Source organism: Natator depressus, chromosome 6 (genome assembly GCF_965152275.1).
Source record: "Natator depressus isolate rNatDep1 chromosome 6, rNatDep2.hap1, whole genome shotgun sequence".
NCBI classification, from domain to species: domain Eukaryota; kingdom Metazoa; phylum Chordata; order Testudines; family Cheloniidae; genus Natator; species Natator depressus.
Genome location: NC_134239.1, coordinates 61,969,188 through 61,988,195, shown reverse-complemented (window position 1 = coordinate 61,988,195; position 19,008 = coordinate 61,969,188). Strand labels below are relative to the sequence as shown.

Sequence of the window (19,008 nt, the reverse complement as noted above, 5' to 3'; positions counted from 1 at the left end):
TTGCTGTAGGGAACTGAACATTCATTACAGCTGCATAAACCATTGTTCCTGGACAACTGTGCAGAAGCTGGAGCCATGCTTTTCAAACAGAACATATAAGTAGAGCAGCCCAAACAAAATCACTGGCAACTGTTGTATGCTGGACAGTAGCAAGGTGCTCAATAAAGAGAAGTTAGTGGCTGGCTAGACTAGAAACCCAGTATACCTGCTTGACAAGGATTGTTCTGCCCTGCGTGGTGCAAGGTAGGGTAAAGCATAGGGAAATCCTATGAAAATATATCATTTAACTGGATGCAATTATGAGCAAATGGAAATTATTTCAATTATTTCTAATATAGAAACTAGTTGTGCAATCTCCATCATTGGAGATTTTTAAGAGCAGGTTAGACAAACACCTGTCAGGTATGGTCTAGATCAGGGGTCGGCAACCTTTCAGAACTGGTGTGCCGAGTCTTCATTTATTCATGCTAATTTAAGGTTTCGTGTGCCAGTAATACATTTTAATGTTTTTAGAAGGTCTCTTTCAATAAGTCTTTAATATATAACTAAACTATTGTTGAATGTAAAGTAAAAAAGGTTTTTAAAATGTTTAAGAAGCTTCATTTAAAATTAAATTAAAATGCAGAGCCCCCTGGATGGTTGGCCAGGACCCGGGCAGTGTGAGTGCCACTGAAAATCAGCTCATGTGCCACCTTTGGCACACATGACATAGGTTGCTACCCCTGGCCTAATAATACTTAGTCCTGCCATGAGTGCAGGGGACTGGATTAGATAACCTCTCGAGGTCCCTTCCAGTCTTATGATTCTATGACTAGGAAATGTGTAGCTAAATCACACCTGGGTCTAAACCATATCCACTGAATCAAAAGAAAAGACAAAAAGGTCATTTTAGATCTTCTAGTTCACCTCTCAGGCAAAGTCAGTTCCCTATGGGGATTACTAAGAGACACTAGTCTCAACCACAGTTAAGGATGAAATGTCTTCCTGCTCCAAGGAAGGAGAAAAGAGGGAGAAATGTACGGATGGACAATTTTAGTTTAATGATTTGAAAACAACAGAGAACCTGAGAGTGCCAAGTGTCCATTGAGTAGAGAGGAGAATTCTTCCTCAGTTAAATTATTTTTTGATAATGTAGAATATCAATATTAAGTATTATGGTATGATATGATATATATTTGTCATTATATCATGTAATTTTTTAGTATTGGTGCTTTCTTATTGAATATTCTGAGTTTTTATTTCAGCTCTGTTTGATAAATACAGAGCTGGGGCATTATGACAAAAATTATAATTATATTATCACTTTGATTTGTGTAAAATGAAAAGATATGACTTCAACAAAAATCTAGATTATGAAGATAGACTTCCTTTATAAAGCCAGTTTTTACTATCTCCCTAAATCTAAAATTGATCCATACGAATTATCATAGACATTTTATACAAGGATAGAATTTATTACTCAAGTCAGAGGCAAAATGAACAAGGCATCTGTAAGATGGGGTAATTGAAAAAAAAATTGGTGTTTTCATTTTTGGGAATTTTCCTAACTTTCTGGAGCATCCACCCAGGAAAACAGTCTAGTCCAGAGAGATTTGTTTTAATTGGTTGTACCTGGCTAGTACCGCTTCCTTAGACAGAAGTCACAGTAGCTCTCTGAGCAGAGCAGCAGTAGGATTAGGCCCATATTTTCTTTCTGTCTTGAATGTGAGTTATGCCAATGGGTCGAATTAGGGCTAAAGCAGTGGGCACACTGAAGGGACCTGTCATAAATATAAAGGGAAGGGTAAACCCCTTTAAAATCCCTCCTGGCCAGAGGAAAAATCCTCTCACCTGTAAAGGGTTAAGAAGCTAAAGGTAACCTCGCTGGCACCTGACCAAAATGACCAATGAGGAGACAAGATACTTTCAAAAGCTGGGAGGAGGGAGAGAAACAAAGGGTGTGTGTCAGTCTATACGCTGCTTTTGCTGGGGATAGAACAGGAATGGAGTCTTAGAACTTTTAGTAAGTAATCTAGCTAGGTATGTGTTAGATTATGATTTCTTTAAATGGCTGAGAAAAGAACTGTGCTGAATAGAATGACTATTCCTGTCTGTGTGTCTTTTTTGTAACTTAAGGTTTTGCCTAGAGGGATTCTCTATGTTTTGAATCTAATTACCCTGTAAGGTATCTACCATCCTGATTTTACAGAGGTGATTCCTTTACTTCTATTTCTATTAAAAGTCTTCTTGTAAGAAAACTGAATGCTTTTTCATTGTTCTCAGATCCAAGGGTTTGGGTCTGTGGTCACCTATGCAAATTGGTGAGGATTTTTACCAAACCTTTCCCAGGAAGTGGGGTGCAAGGGTTGGGAGGATTTGGGGGGGAAAGATGTGTCCAAACTACGTTTCCCAGTAAACCCAGTTAGAGTTTGGTGGTGGCAGTGGATATTCCAAGGACAAAGGATAAAATTAATTTGTACCTTGGGGAAGTTTTAACCTAAGCTGGTAAAAGTAAGCTTAGGAGGTTTTCAAGCAGGTCCCCACATCTGTACCCTAGAGTTCAGAGTGGGGGAGGAACCTTGACAGGACCATATTAAGTTGAAAAGATATACAAGTACAAACATAAATGCAGGTGTTTTTTAAAATGAATTTTATGGTCCATATCAAATAGATTGCACAAAAATCTGTAATGTCAGTAATAATACAATCATTTTCTCTTTCAATTTAACATAGGAGAATTTAGATAAATCTCCATGCATGAGATGAAGTCAATGCCCTATTTTGCAATATAACTAGTTCTTATATCAAGAAAGGCTCTCTATTTGGGTATGCTGAAGTGAATTCCACATGTAGGATTTTCCCTGAGACTATTAATCCTAACATGAAAGTGAAGGTGATAATGTTAAGATGTTCTAGTCATTATTCTAGTCTGTACATTCTCCTGGGTAGGCTGACTGGATCCTAGGTGTCATAAACTTTTGTATTTTAGCATGCCATGAAGGGAAATACAAACTTGTCTACAGGTTACAACTTTGATTTACTTTTTCTCTTAAGCTTCCAAAATAAAACACGTAATTTCAAGAGCAAAATAAAACATACCAAAAGAAAACAAACCAAAGGAAAAAAAATCAAGGAAAATATAATATAAATCACTATAAAGTGAAACTGTCAAGTAGCTGAGACCCAAACTTGACTTACTGTTTGAAATGGAAAGAGAAATTCTTATGAATTCTAATTTTACTTAAAAATACTGTATTCTATCAAAAGGTATTTAAAAAACAAACCAACGAAACAAGAGCAGCGAGCATTCACATAATTTCAGGCATAACATGTAGTCTCCTTTGGAACTCTCACCCCTCATTGCTGAGTCACTGAGGTAACAGGTGTATAAAAACAGGTGTGATTCTTATTTGCCCTTTTACAAGTTGAAGATGTTGTCAAAGGACAAAATTAGCATGTACATTATATTACACTGAGCTCAAAAACAAAGGAAAAAAAAAGCAATATTCAGCCAAATGAAAAAAGCACTAGCTTGGAGAAAATAAATGTTATTTTCAAGCTTTGAAGAGCATTTTTACAAAGAGTAAGTATTCACAGGGCACTCTGGGTAGGCAATGCTGATTTAATGTACCATGTCCAATGATGGATTAGTAGTTCTGTGATGGGGCTTAAACCCCATCACCTGTAAGGCAACAGAAAGAACCTGATTAGTTATGCTCTACACCTGGGAGATGATTGATTAATTTTCTCTTGGCTAGAAGAGGTGGAGCTAGGCTGAATAAGAAGCTGAGGGAACTCAGATAAGGGGAGATCTAGAAGAGAGGAGCTAGGGGAAGTACCCTATCCCATGGAAGGTCCTGGAGGCAGGTCTGCTGGTTTGGGCCTGGCTCTGGCCAGGATGCAGCACTACAGGAGTAGGTTTATCTCCTGTGGGGCATTCTAAAGTGGAGATGAGCCCCAAGCTAGGATCTGTGAGGACTAGAGAATGAGGTAGGAGGCTGTGAAGGGTGGAAAGCCAGTTTAAGTGGTACTTGGGTTCCCAGCAGGAAAACCCTGGGATGTCAGTATCCTGACAAGGGGAGTATGCTAGAGGCAAGGATGTACATCTACAAGCTCTAGTCATGTTCATAGAATCATAGGGTTAGAAGGGACTGCAAAGGTCATGTAATCTAACCCCTTGCCAAGATGTAGGATTATGGGTGGCACTTATAAGAGGTTGGGGGAGGCTAAGCATTCCCGAAAAAGGCTGGCCATGCAGGAGGGCAAATGTCGTGGATGTGGCATCGGTCACCTCCCTTTGGAAGTGTGCCAGCCTGCCGCTTTGCAGCGCTGGAAGCCAAGCTCACTAGAAGTGTGTGTGGGGCTACTGGGGCCTGGATTGTAGCTCTGCCTGTGCTCCATCCCAAGGCTCTACCCCTGTTTGGCCTCTTCTCCCCCCAAGGCCCTGCCCTCACTCTGCCTCTTCCCTATAGGCCCCCTTGCTGCCTGCTTGCTCCTTTCCACCATGGGGGAAGAGGCAGAGAGGAGCAGGGAGGGGGCGGAGTGGGGACAGGAAGAGGCAGAGTTGGAGTGGGGCCTTGGGAGAAAGAGGTGGAGTGGGAGGAGGGGCCATGGTTCAGGCACCAGTGGCCCCCCCACTTCTAGGGAGCTTCAGGCGCTTGCGTGTAAGCCTCCCCCAAACAGAAGACTCATGTGCAGGGTGTTAAACATTTAGGACTAGATTCTCCACCCCAGCTGAGCTCTGCTTGGGTGCAGCAGAGAAGAGGAACTTCAAAGGAGCTTTTGTCTCACTGATCCTGGGCCACTTAGCACAGGCCTATGATAGAGCTTCTGAAGAGCACTGGACTGGTGTATGGTCCCTCAGTGCTCTTAAGCAACAGAGGATCAGGTGTAGCTCTGCTCTGTCATGCCACTGAAACACTCCTTCCCTTCCCCAGTGCCAACACGGCAGGGGGCAGTTGGCAAAGGAGGTGGCTACACTACCAGCTTTCTGCCAGAGAAGAGCTCATCTAGGCACAGGGAATCCTCTGCTGGCTATAAAGACTGAAAAGTTAAAAGCAAATAAATGAATAAAGAAAAACTGCTAAAACAAATTACTTCCCTTTTACGTGTGACTAATTTTTTGTTTGCACTTTTCCTTTCGTCACAGTCAAAATAATTTCTGTTTGCTTAAAGATTTATTATGTGCCAATCACCATGACAAGTTGGCATGTTACATCATTTAAAAACAATGCATTAATCAACACAGTCTGCAACAGAGTGCAAAAATTGCCATTCTTTGATTAAAATCCCACCCAAAATAGAAACATATAATTTCTTCATTACACATGAAAGCAAAAGACTATGCACATTTTACATTACAGACCCAGTGGAATACTGGGAATGAAGTCCTGTTTTCCCATTAGATAGTTTGCTGGTTTTGAAATAGAGCACTAAAAACATATCTACAGTAACATGCAATTCAACTTTTAGATTTTATTTTTTTAATGGCTATTAATTTAGTCTTTGCCTTTACACTTAAAAATATTTTCATGATTTAAAAAACTAATGACTTCATCGATCATACATTTCCTGACAACTAATAACTGGCTGAGGCCTCATCTCCTCCAGTCACCCATTAATTGCCCTAACAATTATCCATTGCTTCTAATATCTGGCAAACATTCATTGAAAAGTTCTACATAATTATAATATCAAAAGGAACCACCACCAACATTAATTAGCCTCCTTGTTGGCAGTATCCTCAAAGAGGGCAAGGACTAAATGAGCTATGACGATGAACTCTGCCTTAACTTCTAGATATGGGTCCTTTAGGTCATACCGAAAGCATATTGACATGTAGGGACAAGATACATGAAGCTTGCACTATACTGCTCATGCTGTATCGTCTTCTGTTGATAAACAAAGGACATTAATGCGGTAGTAGTATCCAGGACCGTTAATCTGGCACCTTTCATTGATGTTAAAAATTCACATGAAAGCCACTTCGCCTAGGAGAAACAGCAAATACCATCGAGTATAGGAATTCCATAGGGGAATGTAGGGGCAAATTTTCACAGGGCAGAGGCCCAACCTTCTTTTTCTGTGCAGACTACCGGACCTGTAATCAGAGGTGCAAGTACAATCACTTGTGACCACAATTCAACAAAAGGTGGAGAATGTGGGTACAAATTTTACCACCACAGATTGTGCCTGCAAAAACTGAGGTCACCCTTTTAATAATTTGGCCCATAGTTATATGAGCAGTTCCTTATTAACCTGTCAATCTTTTGTCTTCAGGCATTTCTCCTCTGGGAAGAGGACATGCTCACTCCATTCAGAAGCAAATTTGCTAACTGTGTAGTCTATAGTGACATGCAGAGACTAGCACAATCACTTTATTAATGACAGAATCAATGCCTCTCTCCCACCATAAATTAAAAACATTTATGATAAATTATGGGGTTCAAAGATCAAAAATATATCTCCTGCTCTATAGATATTTCATTTGTCCACTCATAGAGCAAGATTAGCAGAGTCTGTTTACCATGTCTGGATACAGCTTCCCACATTTTCAGTCACAAGAACATGTTACTTTATGGCAGCAGAACGAACACTGGTTCATCAATTTCAATATCCTGCTTTAGAAACTGGCCAATATCTGATACTTCAGAGGAAAGGGGAAAAACATAATGTGCCTAGCCAGCTGTACAATGCTACATTTGTAGGAGAAACATTCACTTCTACCCCAGCTTAGTTCTAAAGCATGAGATTCAATTATTTACAACTTGGCACATAGAACTATAAATGTAATTAAGGGCTATAACTTTATCCAGCCCTTTTAAAAAACCACACACTGTATTTGACTGAATGACCTTCTGACACAGGAATTCCATAGATTGATTGCATATTCTATGAAATAGTTATTTTTCATTCTGCTAATCTTACTGGCTCTTAATTCCATCAAATAGTGCCTTTGTTCTTGTTTTGTTAGAAAAGGATAACCTATAGTATATTACTATAAAGGGTAAGCAGACAACCAAATCTAATTTGTTAGTTCCACAATCAATATATATTCCGTAACTAGCCTTGTCTTGGGGAGAGGAAGAGCTATACATACCCTTACTGCAGAATTCCCATAACACAGATAGTCTTGTCTCTCATCTATGGGACATACCTAACAATACAGAGGACACCTGAGAGCAACGGTGCACACTTTAGTTCCTCCCTCTTTGTAACTAGTTTTTCATGCGCCACAGTTTTTGGAAACTGGGGGATGACATTATGATGAGTATTTGGTTGCTGCCACACTTTCAACAAACATATTGAAAGACTTCCTTCATTACTTTCAGCACACATAGCACATGCAGAAGCCAGAGCGAGAGCGAGAGCAAGAGAGAATGACAGTGATAGTAAAATGGCTGAGATACAAAGAAAGATAAAATAATGGGGCCATTGAAAAACTAAGCGTTGTTTTATAAATTTAGCAGGCTTAGTTTTATACTTTGGGTACAGTATTTTTAAGGCACAAAACTAAAGGCCAAGTACTTTTAAACATGGAAGTGCAGCCAATCTTGTCTAATTCTTGAAGTGAAAAATTATTACAATTTTAAAAAATAAAATGTTGCTTGTTACATTTTGTAATGACTGTCTAATGAGTCAATGACAGGCAAAGTTATACTGGATAACTGCTCAGTCAGTACCACTGCTAGCTAATATAATTCCATCTTTCATACATAACCATCAAAAAACCCCAGTTAACATTAATAAGAGCTAAAGGCATGAAGCTTGAGGATTTTCACCAATGGGAAAAAACTTTAACAGCAACAAATAAAACACACATTAACATAGTTTGTCATAATATAGACTTAGGGCATTAAAACTCCACTTCTCCTAAAACAAAGAAATCTCTTTTTTCAAGGAACTAGAAAACAGAAAAGCCCCACTAGCTTATGTGTATGTGTACCATTGCCCTACAATGTCTAGAGACTAACAGACTCTAAAAACCTAGATATGGCTAAGAGTAAACAGACATTCTGATGAACTGTTCTTTCTATCGTATGCAACAGATTCTTAGGTTGGCCATGCTTATAGACACTCATAGAGGCAAGTCACTGGCGAATAGTTTTTGACACTGAGGAACTGGGTCATATGTTCAGTTTTCCACCTGCATCTGGCAGAAGCAGCTTGCTGAGCTGTCTTCACTTGGGAATGGCCACAGACTCTGAGATTTGCAGTTTCTCACTTGTCTTTTTTTCTCTCTCCCTCCCTCGTGTGACACCCTCAACTGACACACCTTAGAGGGCGAGTGGTAAGAACAGGCAAATGCAACTAGTCCTCTATCCACCTCTATACGTCTCCTCCAGCTGTGAGGGATTGGCTTTGCCCTTGACAACCAAGAGGGACAGACCTATCCTGGCCCCTCTTAGGAAGCAGTGTGGTGCATTTTAGGAGATAAAGGAACAAACACCTTCAACATGGTCTCTGGGGAGAAAGCTGTTTCAGACAGCTCTTTGTATCTTCTACTGGGTGGAGAAGCAAAGCCTAACAGTCTCAGTCTCCTGAATACAGGGAAAACTTAACATTCAGGACACGTGGCTGAATCACAAGGGTTTTTTTTCCAGCAGAGTGGGAATTGAACAATACTGTATTTCAGTGAGTCTCCTACAGTGGCAGATTCTGTATATTGACTTATTTGTAACGGACATCAACAAAAAGTTGGTTTCCCTCTGCTCCAGATATTGGGAGATAAGTATATGTATTCAAATTCAGCTGATCACACCTTCAGACCTTTTCCTGTCTTAAATTGGGTGGTCAGGAAAATCAAATTAGACAAGGCATATTCCTAATATCCTTATATTGGCCTTGCAAGCCCTGCTTCTCCCATCTGTGGGAAAATCAATTGTCCCTGTCTCTCAATTATTTCTCATCAAAGATCTTGTAACGTATGTAAAATTCATTCTGTTGTCAAGACACAGACAAGATCAAACTGGTGGTCTGTAACTTGAAAGGATGGACCAATGAGATTTGGGTTACTCTGATCAATTAGAAGATATCTTGCTTCAGTCCACTAACAATGCCACTTCTGTCATATTTTAACATTAAGGTGTCCTTGATCATGATCTCACCTTTAAGTCCACATCATTATAAACTGATCTTTCTGTTACATGGATTCAGTAAAGGATCCATGTGGCTAAGTTGGGAGTCATTGGGTATCCTCTCGTATCGCACCATGATATTTAATTAAAGCAATGGCAAATTTTATCCTTTTAATCAAAACACCTGTCTCCAGATATAAGCTGAATTTGATGAGACAATTGATAGAGCAAAAACTAGGCTACTACTTCATTGTTTTCCTGCTGAATAGACAGTGACTTTACCTCTGCAAGAAGGAACAGTAAACTGAAAGCCTTGGCAATCAAGAAATCTTTTGTGCAGTGTTTTCTTTGAGTGGACCTACAAACTACATTCTGATTTTACACCCACATATGCTTCTTCTTAACTCAGATTATTATTCATGTTCATTCTGCCCCAACCCTTCTCACCCTTAGGAAGCTGGGTGTCTATTTGGCTATAAAATTTTATTTAACAAATCAGATTTTCATCACACAAGAGGAGTGATGGTTTGTCCAGAGGTTAGGTTGTTAGCCTGGGACATGTGAAATACAGGTTCATTTCCCTGTTCCATCACACACTTCCTGTGTTATCTTGGGAAAAACTAAGCTAGTGACTAAGGCTTTCGTACTGTAATGAGCTTTATGTGGGCACAATGGCCCACTCATGTGGAGCTCACAGAACTATTGGGGCCTGTGCTTCTACTAATTATGACTTTGCAACATGACATAGAGTTAATTCTCTTCTTAGGAATTCCTAAAGGCTCTTTGTAAAATATATAATGATGGCTGCTTTGGCTCTAGATTAACTGTGAAGTAAAAGGAGCCAATTTTATATCATCACTTTTCTGACTGTAACTTCAATTTAAAGTATCTTCCTTTTCAGGTTTTATTAAATTGATAGGATCCCTTTAAAGTATACATACCCTGAAGCAGATGTAAAAAGTAGTTAAAAATAAAGTGTGTTTTGGGGATAAGATGACCTCCACCAGTTTTTGGGGAAATAAGCAGGGCTCTTTTAATGTAAAGATAAACATAAAAGTTTTTTTAAAAAAATGCATTTCATTAGAGGAACCCGACTCAGGACTTTGCATTACTGGACATTTCTTGTTAGGGGGAAACTTGTTTAACTGATAGAAAACAGAAGAATTAACTGTATAAGGAGCAAGGAAAGAGATATGTTTAATGAAACAGTCAGTGGTTCTGACACCTGCTTGAAAATCTCATGAAAAGATAAAGACTAAAATGTAGTGTAACGGTACATTTTAGCCTCCATTACTATAAATGAACTTTAGAAATCCATAAAGTAATTCATATGTAAAGAGGCAATTATTAATCAGAGTGAAACAGCCATTTCTGAATAGCCTTACTATTACTCAGGTTTCAGCTATACCACTGAGCACAGGGTAAAATGGTCAGAAAGCCTGAAAAAAAGTGTCTTGCAGTCTGGGCATTTCTGTGTCCATCATGTGAACAGTCTCATAAATTAATAGGTAATTAAAGAAATTTTCTTTATATAAGCTCAGATCATATGTAAGTAATAGTTGCTTGGTTTCACTTTACACTGTGGTGGTCCCAGACTGACATAGTGATACTGAAACCATGCTAGACGTGGTTGCAGAGTGAGCATGCAGAATCAATCCCCAAAGTGTTTTTTCCTCATTTGTGCACAGTACAAGGCAATATAAAAAAAAATCTCAAACAAGGGTGATGGGCGAGCATGTTGACTGTGATAAAATGCGTGCAAAGTATACCTCAGAAACACTATAGGTGGATGAGCACGAAGGGAGCCGAGCCTGGTTGTGCAGCGGGGAAAAGAAAACATTGTTAAAAAGGAAATGGTGGCACAGTAAGGGTCTCGGAAGGTTTCTGAATAGGTGGTTCCAGCACTGAGACATTAGCAGGGGGTTCATTTAGTTTCTGAGACCAGATACTTCTGTGTAAGAATATCCCATAATTTAGTTATTTAAGGCGGAAGCTTCTTTAAAAAAATTGTAAAATAATGGTTATAAACAGGAAATTTGAAGTAAGGATTCAATCTTTTCTCCCCCAGAGAGGTGGTAATGTGATAATACCCTATTAGGATATTCTGGAATGAGGTTTTCTAAATATCTCTCATTTAATCCTATAGGTTTTATTCTAGCTCTGCAAAGTTCACAATGTGGAACACATTAGAGACTCTCTCCTTTACTGTATAGCCTACTGATGTCATCTGGTTAGGCGCACAGTGTCAGTTTTTTGATACTGGAATGATCTCTCTTCCATCCACTCCTCCAAAGAATGGGAAATCACTACCATTCGCAAAAGCTATGTCAGTAAAAATAAAATGCAGAAACAGTCTCAGTTTATTCATGGGAAACTTGGTTTTCCCAGTAATTTGAATCTCAAACCCCTCTCCCGGATGGTAAGTATTTTATTTTTCATATACAGCATAAGAATTCCAAGGGCTACGTTCTGTTCTTCCTTACACACCACGTCTTTCTTTGGTCATCAGTTAATCTGAATTTCAAGAAGTGTTGCAATGTGGTTTTCCCATCAAGTTATGCCAAGAACTAGATGTAAAGATCCAAAACAGTCAAATAAATAAAAAAAAAAAATCAAAGAAAAAAGAGAAGGTGGCTTCTACAAGTGAGTTAAAAATACCCTGTTTTGACTTTTATGAAAATCTGGATAAATGAGTGGCCTGATTTTCAGAAGAGCAGAGCATCCAAAACGCCAACTGATTTCAGTAGAATCAGTAAGTGTTCAGCACCTGTTAAAAATCAGACCAGATACATTAAAGATGATCCCAAGGAGAGCTTCTGTGTATGCTACTTGTTCTCATGGAGCACTTGCTGACTTAGGTAGCTTGATGGAATGAACTGGGAATACCACTCCAATGTGTAAGTAACACGTTGGCTTTCTTCAATATTAGGCATGTAGATCTCATGATTCCATCTACTTTTTTCTTCATCAAAATGATAAAATATCCAATTCCAGAAAAATTCCCCCCTTCACGCTTAGCCATGTTCCATTATGCCTTGATTACAGAATTCTACAGAGCTGCTCATGCATCACCAGAAATATTTTAAAATTCTGTCCAAAAACAATTTTGCTCCTCTCTAGCATTCTGCATATCATGAATTTCCCTTGTTCTTCCTACATTCTATTACTAAGGAAATCCGTATGAATAGGGAATATTTTAAGTGTGCATGTCTGCCTGACACTTATTACCTCCACCTGATGTAATAATTATTTGTGACAACACGGAGCAGCATGTTGTTTTGGAAAATGATTATGTCACAAAAAGAAAATAATGACTTCAGATAAATACAAACAGCAGAAGATGCACTCTGAAGAAGCAAAACATTCTTTTCCTATATCCTCTTTTTGCAAAAGGATTAGTCAAGAAACAAGTAAAAACAGGATACAAAGCAAGATTGTTTCTAAAAGGATTATTTTTCAAAGTTTTCCAAGAGATGTTGAGTGTCTTTTCATTTAATTATACAGCATGGTATTTTGTTATTCATACAGATTTTGATGAGCCACAATCAAGATTTCAGTGTATATTTTTTTAGTCATAGTTTCCGTATTTTGTTTTTGGAGGGTAGGAAGAAAGAAGATCCATTAGCTTCAGCTTAGTAAGTGAAGATCCAGAGAATGCAGTACTAAAAAGTAACTTCATAGCAGTGGCTTTTCAAACATCAGAAATTAAATAAACAGGAATAGCAGAATGAGGGGTTTTGGAAGTTTACTCATCCGGGCTGGAAAAGATCTCCTGGGTCATCCTATCTATTCTATTCCCCACACAACTGCAGGAGTTATAGTTGCATAGAGTCCAAGGCCAGAAGGGACCATTGTGATCATCCAGTTTGACTTCCTGTATAACACAGGCCATAGAAATTCCCCTCTTATCTCTATACTAAACCAGTGTGTGCTTTATTTAATCTCTTCTTAAACATCTCTTGTGAGGTGGCCTCCCTTGTCAAATTATCCTATGGCTTAATTGTCCTCACTTAGATATTTTTTCATCAATATATAATTTAAATTTATGCCTTAGCTTCAGGCTCTTATTCCGCCTGACATTTAACCATATTAAAACATACTTATTCTTGTGTTATAACTTTTAAAATATTTACAGGCAGCCAGTAATATTCCCTGTTCTAAAATGTATATGTTAACTTCCCTTCATCTCATTTTATGCATAATTTTTTCATCATTTTATTCAACCATGTTTAGATTCCCTTTAATTTAGCCATGTCATTTTCTTACAGTGATAAGCTCTAAATTGCACAAAGTGCTCCAAGTGTGGCCTTACCATGGCTTTAAGGAAAAGAACTATTATCTCCCTGCTCTCACATGATCCTCCATATACACATTCCAGTATAATTTGTGCTTTTTTTTGGAACAGGATCACACTGTGAGCTCATGTTTAACTTGCTGCACACTGATAAATTCCTGGATCCTTTCTGCATCACTGCTCTCTGACTAACCACATCCCATTTTGAATTTATGACTTGTACTAGTATACCCTAAGGGCATTACTCTTGCATTATCTAAATGATATTTCAACCCATTTCTCCATTATTCTTTAAACTCTCTTGACCATTCAGTAATTTCTCTCTAAAATCAATTGTGTTTCCATTCCCCTCCTAATTTGGTGTCATCTGTAAATTTGAATGGTGGACCTTTATGCATCTCCTTCCAGCTAAAAGGAGGAACTTTCCTCATTTCACATGACACCAAACAGCCCCTGCACATTACTTGAGGTGAAGCTACTCAAAGTGTACTAAGAGTTGAGCTGTTTGTTATATCACAGACACTCAAATAAGGGGCTAAATCCTCAGTTGCTGAAAACTGGCATAATTTCAAACTTTAACTGAGCTGTGCCCACTTACAGCAGCTAAGAACGTGACTTAGTAACTTGCCATGAACCTGATGCATAATATACATATTGCATCTGCTCTAGTCTTTATTAATGAGACAAGGTCAAAAGGGACTGAATGGCCCATAAATATAATCCTTCATCATAATCAAAGAAGGCAGCTTACTCAGATCAAGATGGAACACTGCATGTTGTGCCCCAAGCCCTTATGGGGTACCATTCTATAGGAAAGATTTTGACAGCAGCCCAGGCTTAATTATAGAACATCCCTGGGCGATATTTGGCGTCCATGCTGCATTTGGGCAAGTCCTACCTTGATCCTAAAAAAGGGAGTCTTTGATATGAAATCCATGTTTGTCTAACCTGCACACAGAGGCTGATGGACACATTGTTTCAGGAAACTGTGTATGCAGAATTTCCATGTATTTTCAGATTTAGTATCTCCTTACGGAATTTAAATGTTCTCAGTATTTTTCTGAGGAATTTAAACAAATAAAAATAAAAATCCTAGCCTGTGTTACAAAGAAAATCTAAATACAAATTGATGCAGTGCTCTTTCTGAGTCTGCATGAATTGTCTCAGCCACCTCAGGTTATCAATTCTGAAAATGAATTATGAGCTTTAAAATATCACTGCTGTTAACTATTTCACTGTTGATCATTTGAGCAGTCAATGTGCTTTTATCCAGTGTAGCTGGATTCATCTGAAAGAACAAAAATAAGGCTGAAAATTCCAAAGTTGGAAATGATTAACTGTTCTATGAAATATTTAATTTTATTTAAAGAGAAAAGAGATTTAAAGGTAACTGGAACAGCTCCAGATGAAGAGAAATCGGAAGATATCGGATTGATGATCTCAAGGGGGAAAAGAAAGATCTCAATTCAGGATAACTTTTTTTTTGAAGAAAAGATATGACTGATTATATAAAATGTCATTTTAAAATTAAAACTAACCAACAAATATACAAATGTGTTTAATTTTCTAGTATTTGCATATATGTTTTGAGTTGATGTGCTTTAAAAAAATCTGGCAGATTTCCAAACAATTTCAGCAGAAACTGGAGGAAAAAATTCCACAGAATCTGGCAAAGTTTACTACAGATTTGCAGTGGATCTATTAATTAATGTGAAAGACATGTATTTGAAAATCATTATTAAATCAAAGGTTCCACCTTAATAGAGTATAGAATTGTACAATAGCAAGCCCTCTTAGTGAGAAATTAATGCTAACAGCTACTACCTATTCCCTGTCCCATACCAGTCAATACAGTTGCTGCATCATAGTCATGTGAGCAACTTTTATTTAAATCCCTTTCCAAAAACAGTGTGGAAAATATGAAAATTAATTTGAAAGTGCACTTATAAACTATTCCCTCACAATTTTCTTTCCAGATGCACAGCATTTACTGAAGATTTATGCCATTATTTGGTCTAAGCACTGACACTGATCTCTTCTCCCTCAGAAAGTTGCCTCATTCAAAGCATCCATTATGGCACTCATCAGCATATATAATTAAGGTGGGGAAACTGGCTGCAGATTTTGCCCATTTAATATCTTTCTTGCCAATGATCAGAGTCATCAGAGGAAATTTAGGGGCATCTGTGGCATCTACAGTACATATCTGGGATCAGACTCTGCCCTACCTACTCATCTAAAATAACTGCCCTTCATATGGTACAGATCATGATGTGACAGGTAATATGGCATGGAAGAAGAGGGCAACTTTATATTAATCAGTCTCCCAATCTTGAGTTGTCTACTCAATCAGTTCTCGAGATAGCTAAGATTACTGCAGATACATATTTTCACTTTGCACTTGTCTTTGTATGACATTTTGTGGGAGGATGTGTAGTCAAGTACAACTTTTGGTAGTATTCATTTTCAATATGCACTTTTTGCTAGCTATATGTTCACCCACTAATACTGTGGACTTGGGGTTGAGAATCCTAAAATAAAATACCCATCCTCTGCCCTTATCAAACCTAAGAAGCTCAATGTTTCACCAAATGAAAAAAAAAAAAAAAAGGCATGCGCACAATTAGACCGTCTGCTTAGAAATGTATGCCAGTGAAATGACATGAGATCCAAAGTGCTCATCAAACTGATTTTACAGAAAGCTGCTGCCAACCAGCAGCTCAACATCCTTGTATCTCACTTGCAAGAGATTATGAGCTCTGGGATTGGATAATGAGCAGGGATTATCTTTATGTCTGATATTTAGCTGAAAATTGAAATGTTCAGATACACCAAAAGTAATAGGTAAAATGATCAGTCTCAAGCTCTCCCTTCTCTTTCACAGCACCATATTGGATTTTGCATCAAAATGGTGATAATTGTAAAGCCAGCTGCCTCAGTGTATGGGAGACACAAACCAGGAGAAGGAGCTACATATGATGTTTTGTGAAGAAGACTCATGCAACTGGTCTTTTTACATAAACAAAGACATAATTTGCTATGCCTATCATGTTCATGTTCTTTCCTTATTTTCATATCATATTGCATGGTGCAATTTGCCCTTCAAATTCTATCATAAACTCAAGAGGCGGGTCTGCAAAAGTCAAGACGACTTCTCTTTTAGGAATGAGGTACTGTCTGTAATGCTCTACTGGATACTTTGTTATAGTTTTCTTTGGCTCTGTTAACACCGAACACTCTTATAGAGGTGTCATGAATTATATGCTGGACACTAATCCTTATTTCACATGATTTTTTGCATTCTGAATGAGAATGTTTCAATTAGAACACAAATATGATAAAAATCTCAGAAGGTGCTGAATGTTTATTAAACGGATTCTACTAACTCCAAAGAAGCTGTGAAATTTGATTAGCTGTGCATTCAACATGAAAATTTCTATTTTTTTTCTTTAGATCAAATGAGGGCCCAAAGAGTCTCAACAACAGAATTATATCTGAACCAAGATTGCATCTGGATTACCTTAAACCAGCCCATAGTTTTCAGTTCAACTACAGCTTTTATTAGATATATGGCTGCCCTTCAAACCAGGGATACTTACTGGATTTACCGTATATACTCGTTCATTAGCCCATTCATTTATAAGCTGACCCCCCAAGATGGATAGGTAAAATAGTAAAAACTGTATAACCCTTTCACAAGCCGACCCTATGTTTCAGGGGTTGGCAAACTTTGGCTCCCGGCAGGTCAGGGTAAGCCGCTGGTGGGTTGGGACGTTTTGTTTACCTGGAGTGTTCACAGGCACGGAGCCCCTCAGCTCCCAGTGGCTGCGGTTTGCCGGAACAGGGAACCGCGGCCACAGGGAATTGAGGCGCTCCATGCCTGCAGACGCTCCAGGTAAACAAAATGACAATGTATTAGATATTTAATTCAATGATTTCATAGAGTTTAAAATCATCAAATTTTGGTGTAGACCCGTTTATAAGCCGATGCTCGCTCTTTGATGTGTCGCTTTTTTACCAAAAATATTTGGCTTATGAACGAGTATATACAGTAATTTAACTATAATGTTCAGGAATGACCTACAAATACAATTTTGATTTTGGAAAGGGAGTTTTTATGGTTGTGTAATCATTTGCTGCCATTAAAACCTGCCATAATATGGTCAAAATTAATTAAAAAGGCACTAGGGTTTTCTTTTAAACAAACCCACTAGGTCCGTTAGAATTCTCTCATACATTACAATGAAACCCCAGCTAGAAAAGAAAGAAACACGTAGGGAGAAAGAGAGAGAAAGGAAAAGATGGAGATGAGAGGACAAAACCAATCAGATTTGGTGTTACCAACCAGCGGAAATTTAAAAATAAATAAATCACCGAGTGAAATCGTACATTTACTCGGAGAGAGCATCCTTTGACATTGCCTTCTAGGTGATCCCTGAGCTCCTCCAGCTTTCGATGGAGCTACATATAAACATCAGAAAATGAATTGAAAAAACAACCTGTTCTCTTTTCACTTTTTTTCTTTTTTCTTTCTTTCTTTTTATCTTTTTTAAAAAAATAAGATCATAGCATAACACATTTCTCACTGCCTTTGGCAAAACATTTGAAAAGGTCAAAGTTCTTTGCACAACAGAAATATACATGCTCAGTAAACTCTGAAGTTGGAAACCAGCTATTTTTCTTGATTAACAATACTCTTTTTTTAGTATGGGAAAAATAAATACAAGTAAATGGACACATCATTCTAAAGATATTTGCTTTCAGCAAGATTGTTTACATGTTTTATTTTTGGCAAGATAGTCTGTCGAAAATTGTCTAATCATAGAAAACTTCTTTGGGGTGAATGTTCAAACTTGGGGATCTCAGGTACAGTGTCCAACTCTATATTTAGATGTTCATATTGGACTCTTGTGCCTAAATTAGCATTTTAGGTGGCTAAGTTCAAATTCGAGCAGTCAGATACAGAACTGGAACTCTAAATTAGGTGTTCACATTTGAAAATTGAGCCCCATGTTTTTTTTTTTTAAACTGACATTTGAGCAACACTCATTAAAATAAAATGGAGTCCCAACCCTAAAAGGCTTTCTTTTACTTAAATGATACATACATACATGTTACACATATGTATATGTATTAAGCATATACAGTTATAATGCAGGGTTCCACTCAAAAGCAGAAATCAGAGGTAGTTATATACATATGCAATTCCCACAACACAGTAGAAACTGTGTTGCTCTCATTTTTTCCCTTCTGTGAATTCATATTGTGTTGCATTGTCTACAACTGAAACAACAGCGCATCACTAATGTAGTGTTTCCCTCATTTGCACTGTAACTGTAACCTCCTCCCAAAACTAAAGAAGAAACACTAAAACCTCACAGAGATTGACAATGAGGAATGCTACAGATGCCTCTAGGTATCACTGGTGTTAAACAGAAACTGGTTTCTTTTTCTACACTGAAATCAATTTAAAAGGTGTCATTACCGGAAATAGATGCATAATTAAACCTTCCCTTCCCCCTCTTTATGCTCAGTGAAATAACATTTTCACAATGAGCAGCTGTATAGCAGTGTTAGAGAACAGAGAGGATGGCTTGTCCTGGAACAAAGGCAACACACAGACATATAAAAATAAAATAAAAACCAAAAACCAAAAAG

General features: G+C 38.0%; 1 protein-coding gene across 13 annotated transcripts in view; it reads right to left on the bottom strand.

The window, feature by feature from the left end:
• The window catches only part of GPHN (gephyrin), a 579,614-nt gene that overhangs the window by 143,613 nt on the left and 416,993 nt on the right, over nt 1-19,008 (bottom strand). For 3 of the 13 annotated variants that reach the window (XM_074955482.1, XM_074955483.1, XM_074955485.1), the window contains 2 exons: nt 17,740-17,811; nt 10,826-10,867 (listed from right to left, as the gene is read on the bottom strand). The exons of 6 other annotated variants lie outside the window; for them this stretch is intronic. In XM_074955482.1, the coding sequence (XP_074811583.1) occupies nt 10,826-10,867; nt 17,740-17,811 (114 nt within the window). The remainder of the gene's footprint in view (nt 1-10,825; nt 10,868-17,739; nt 17,812-19,008) is intronic. 4 more of the 13 variants (XM_074955494.1, XM_074955484.1, XM_074955491.1 and 1 more) reach the window with 2 other exon arrangements.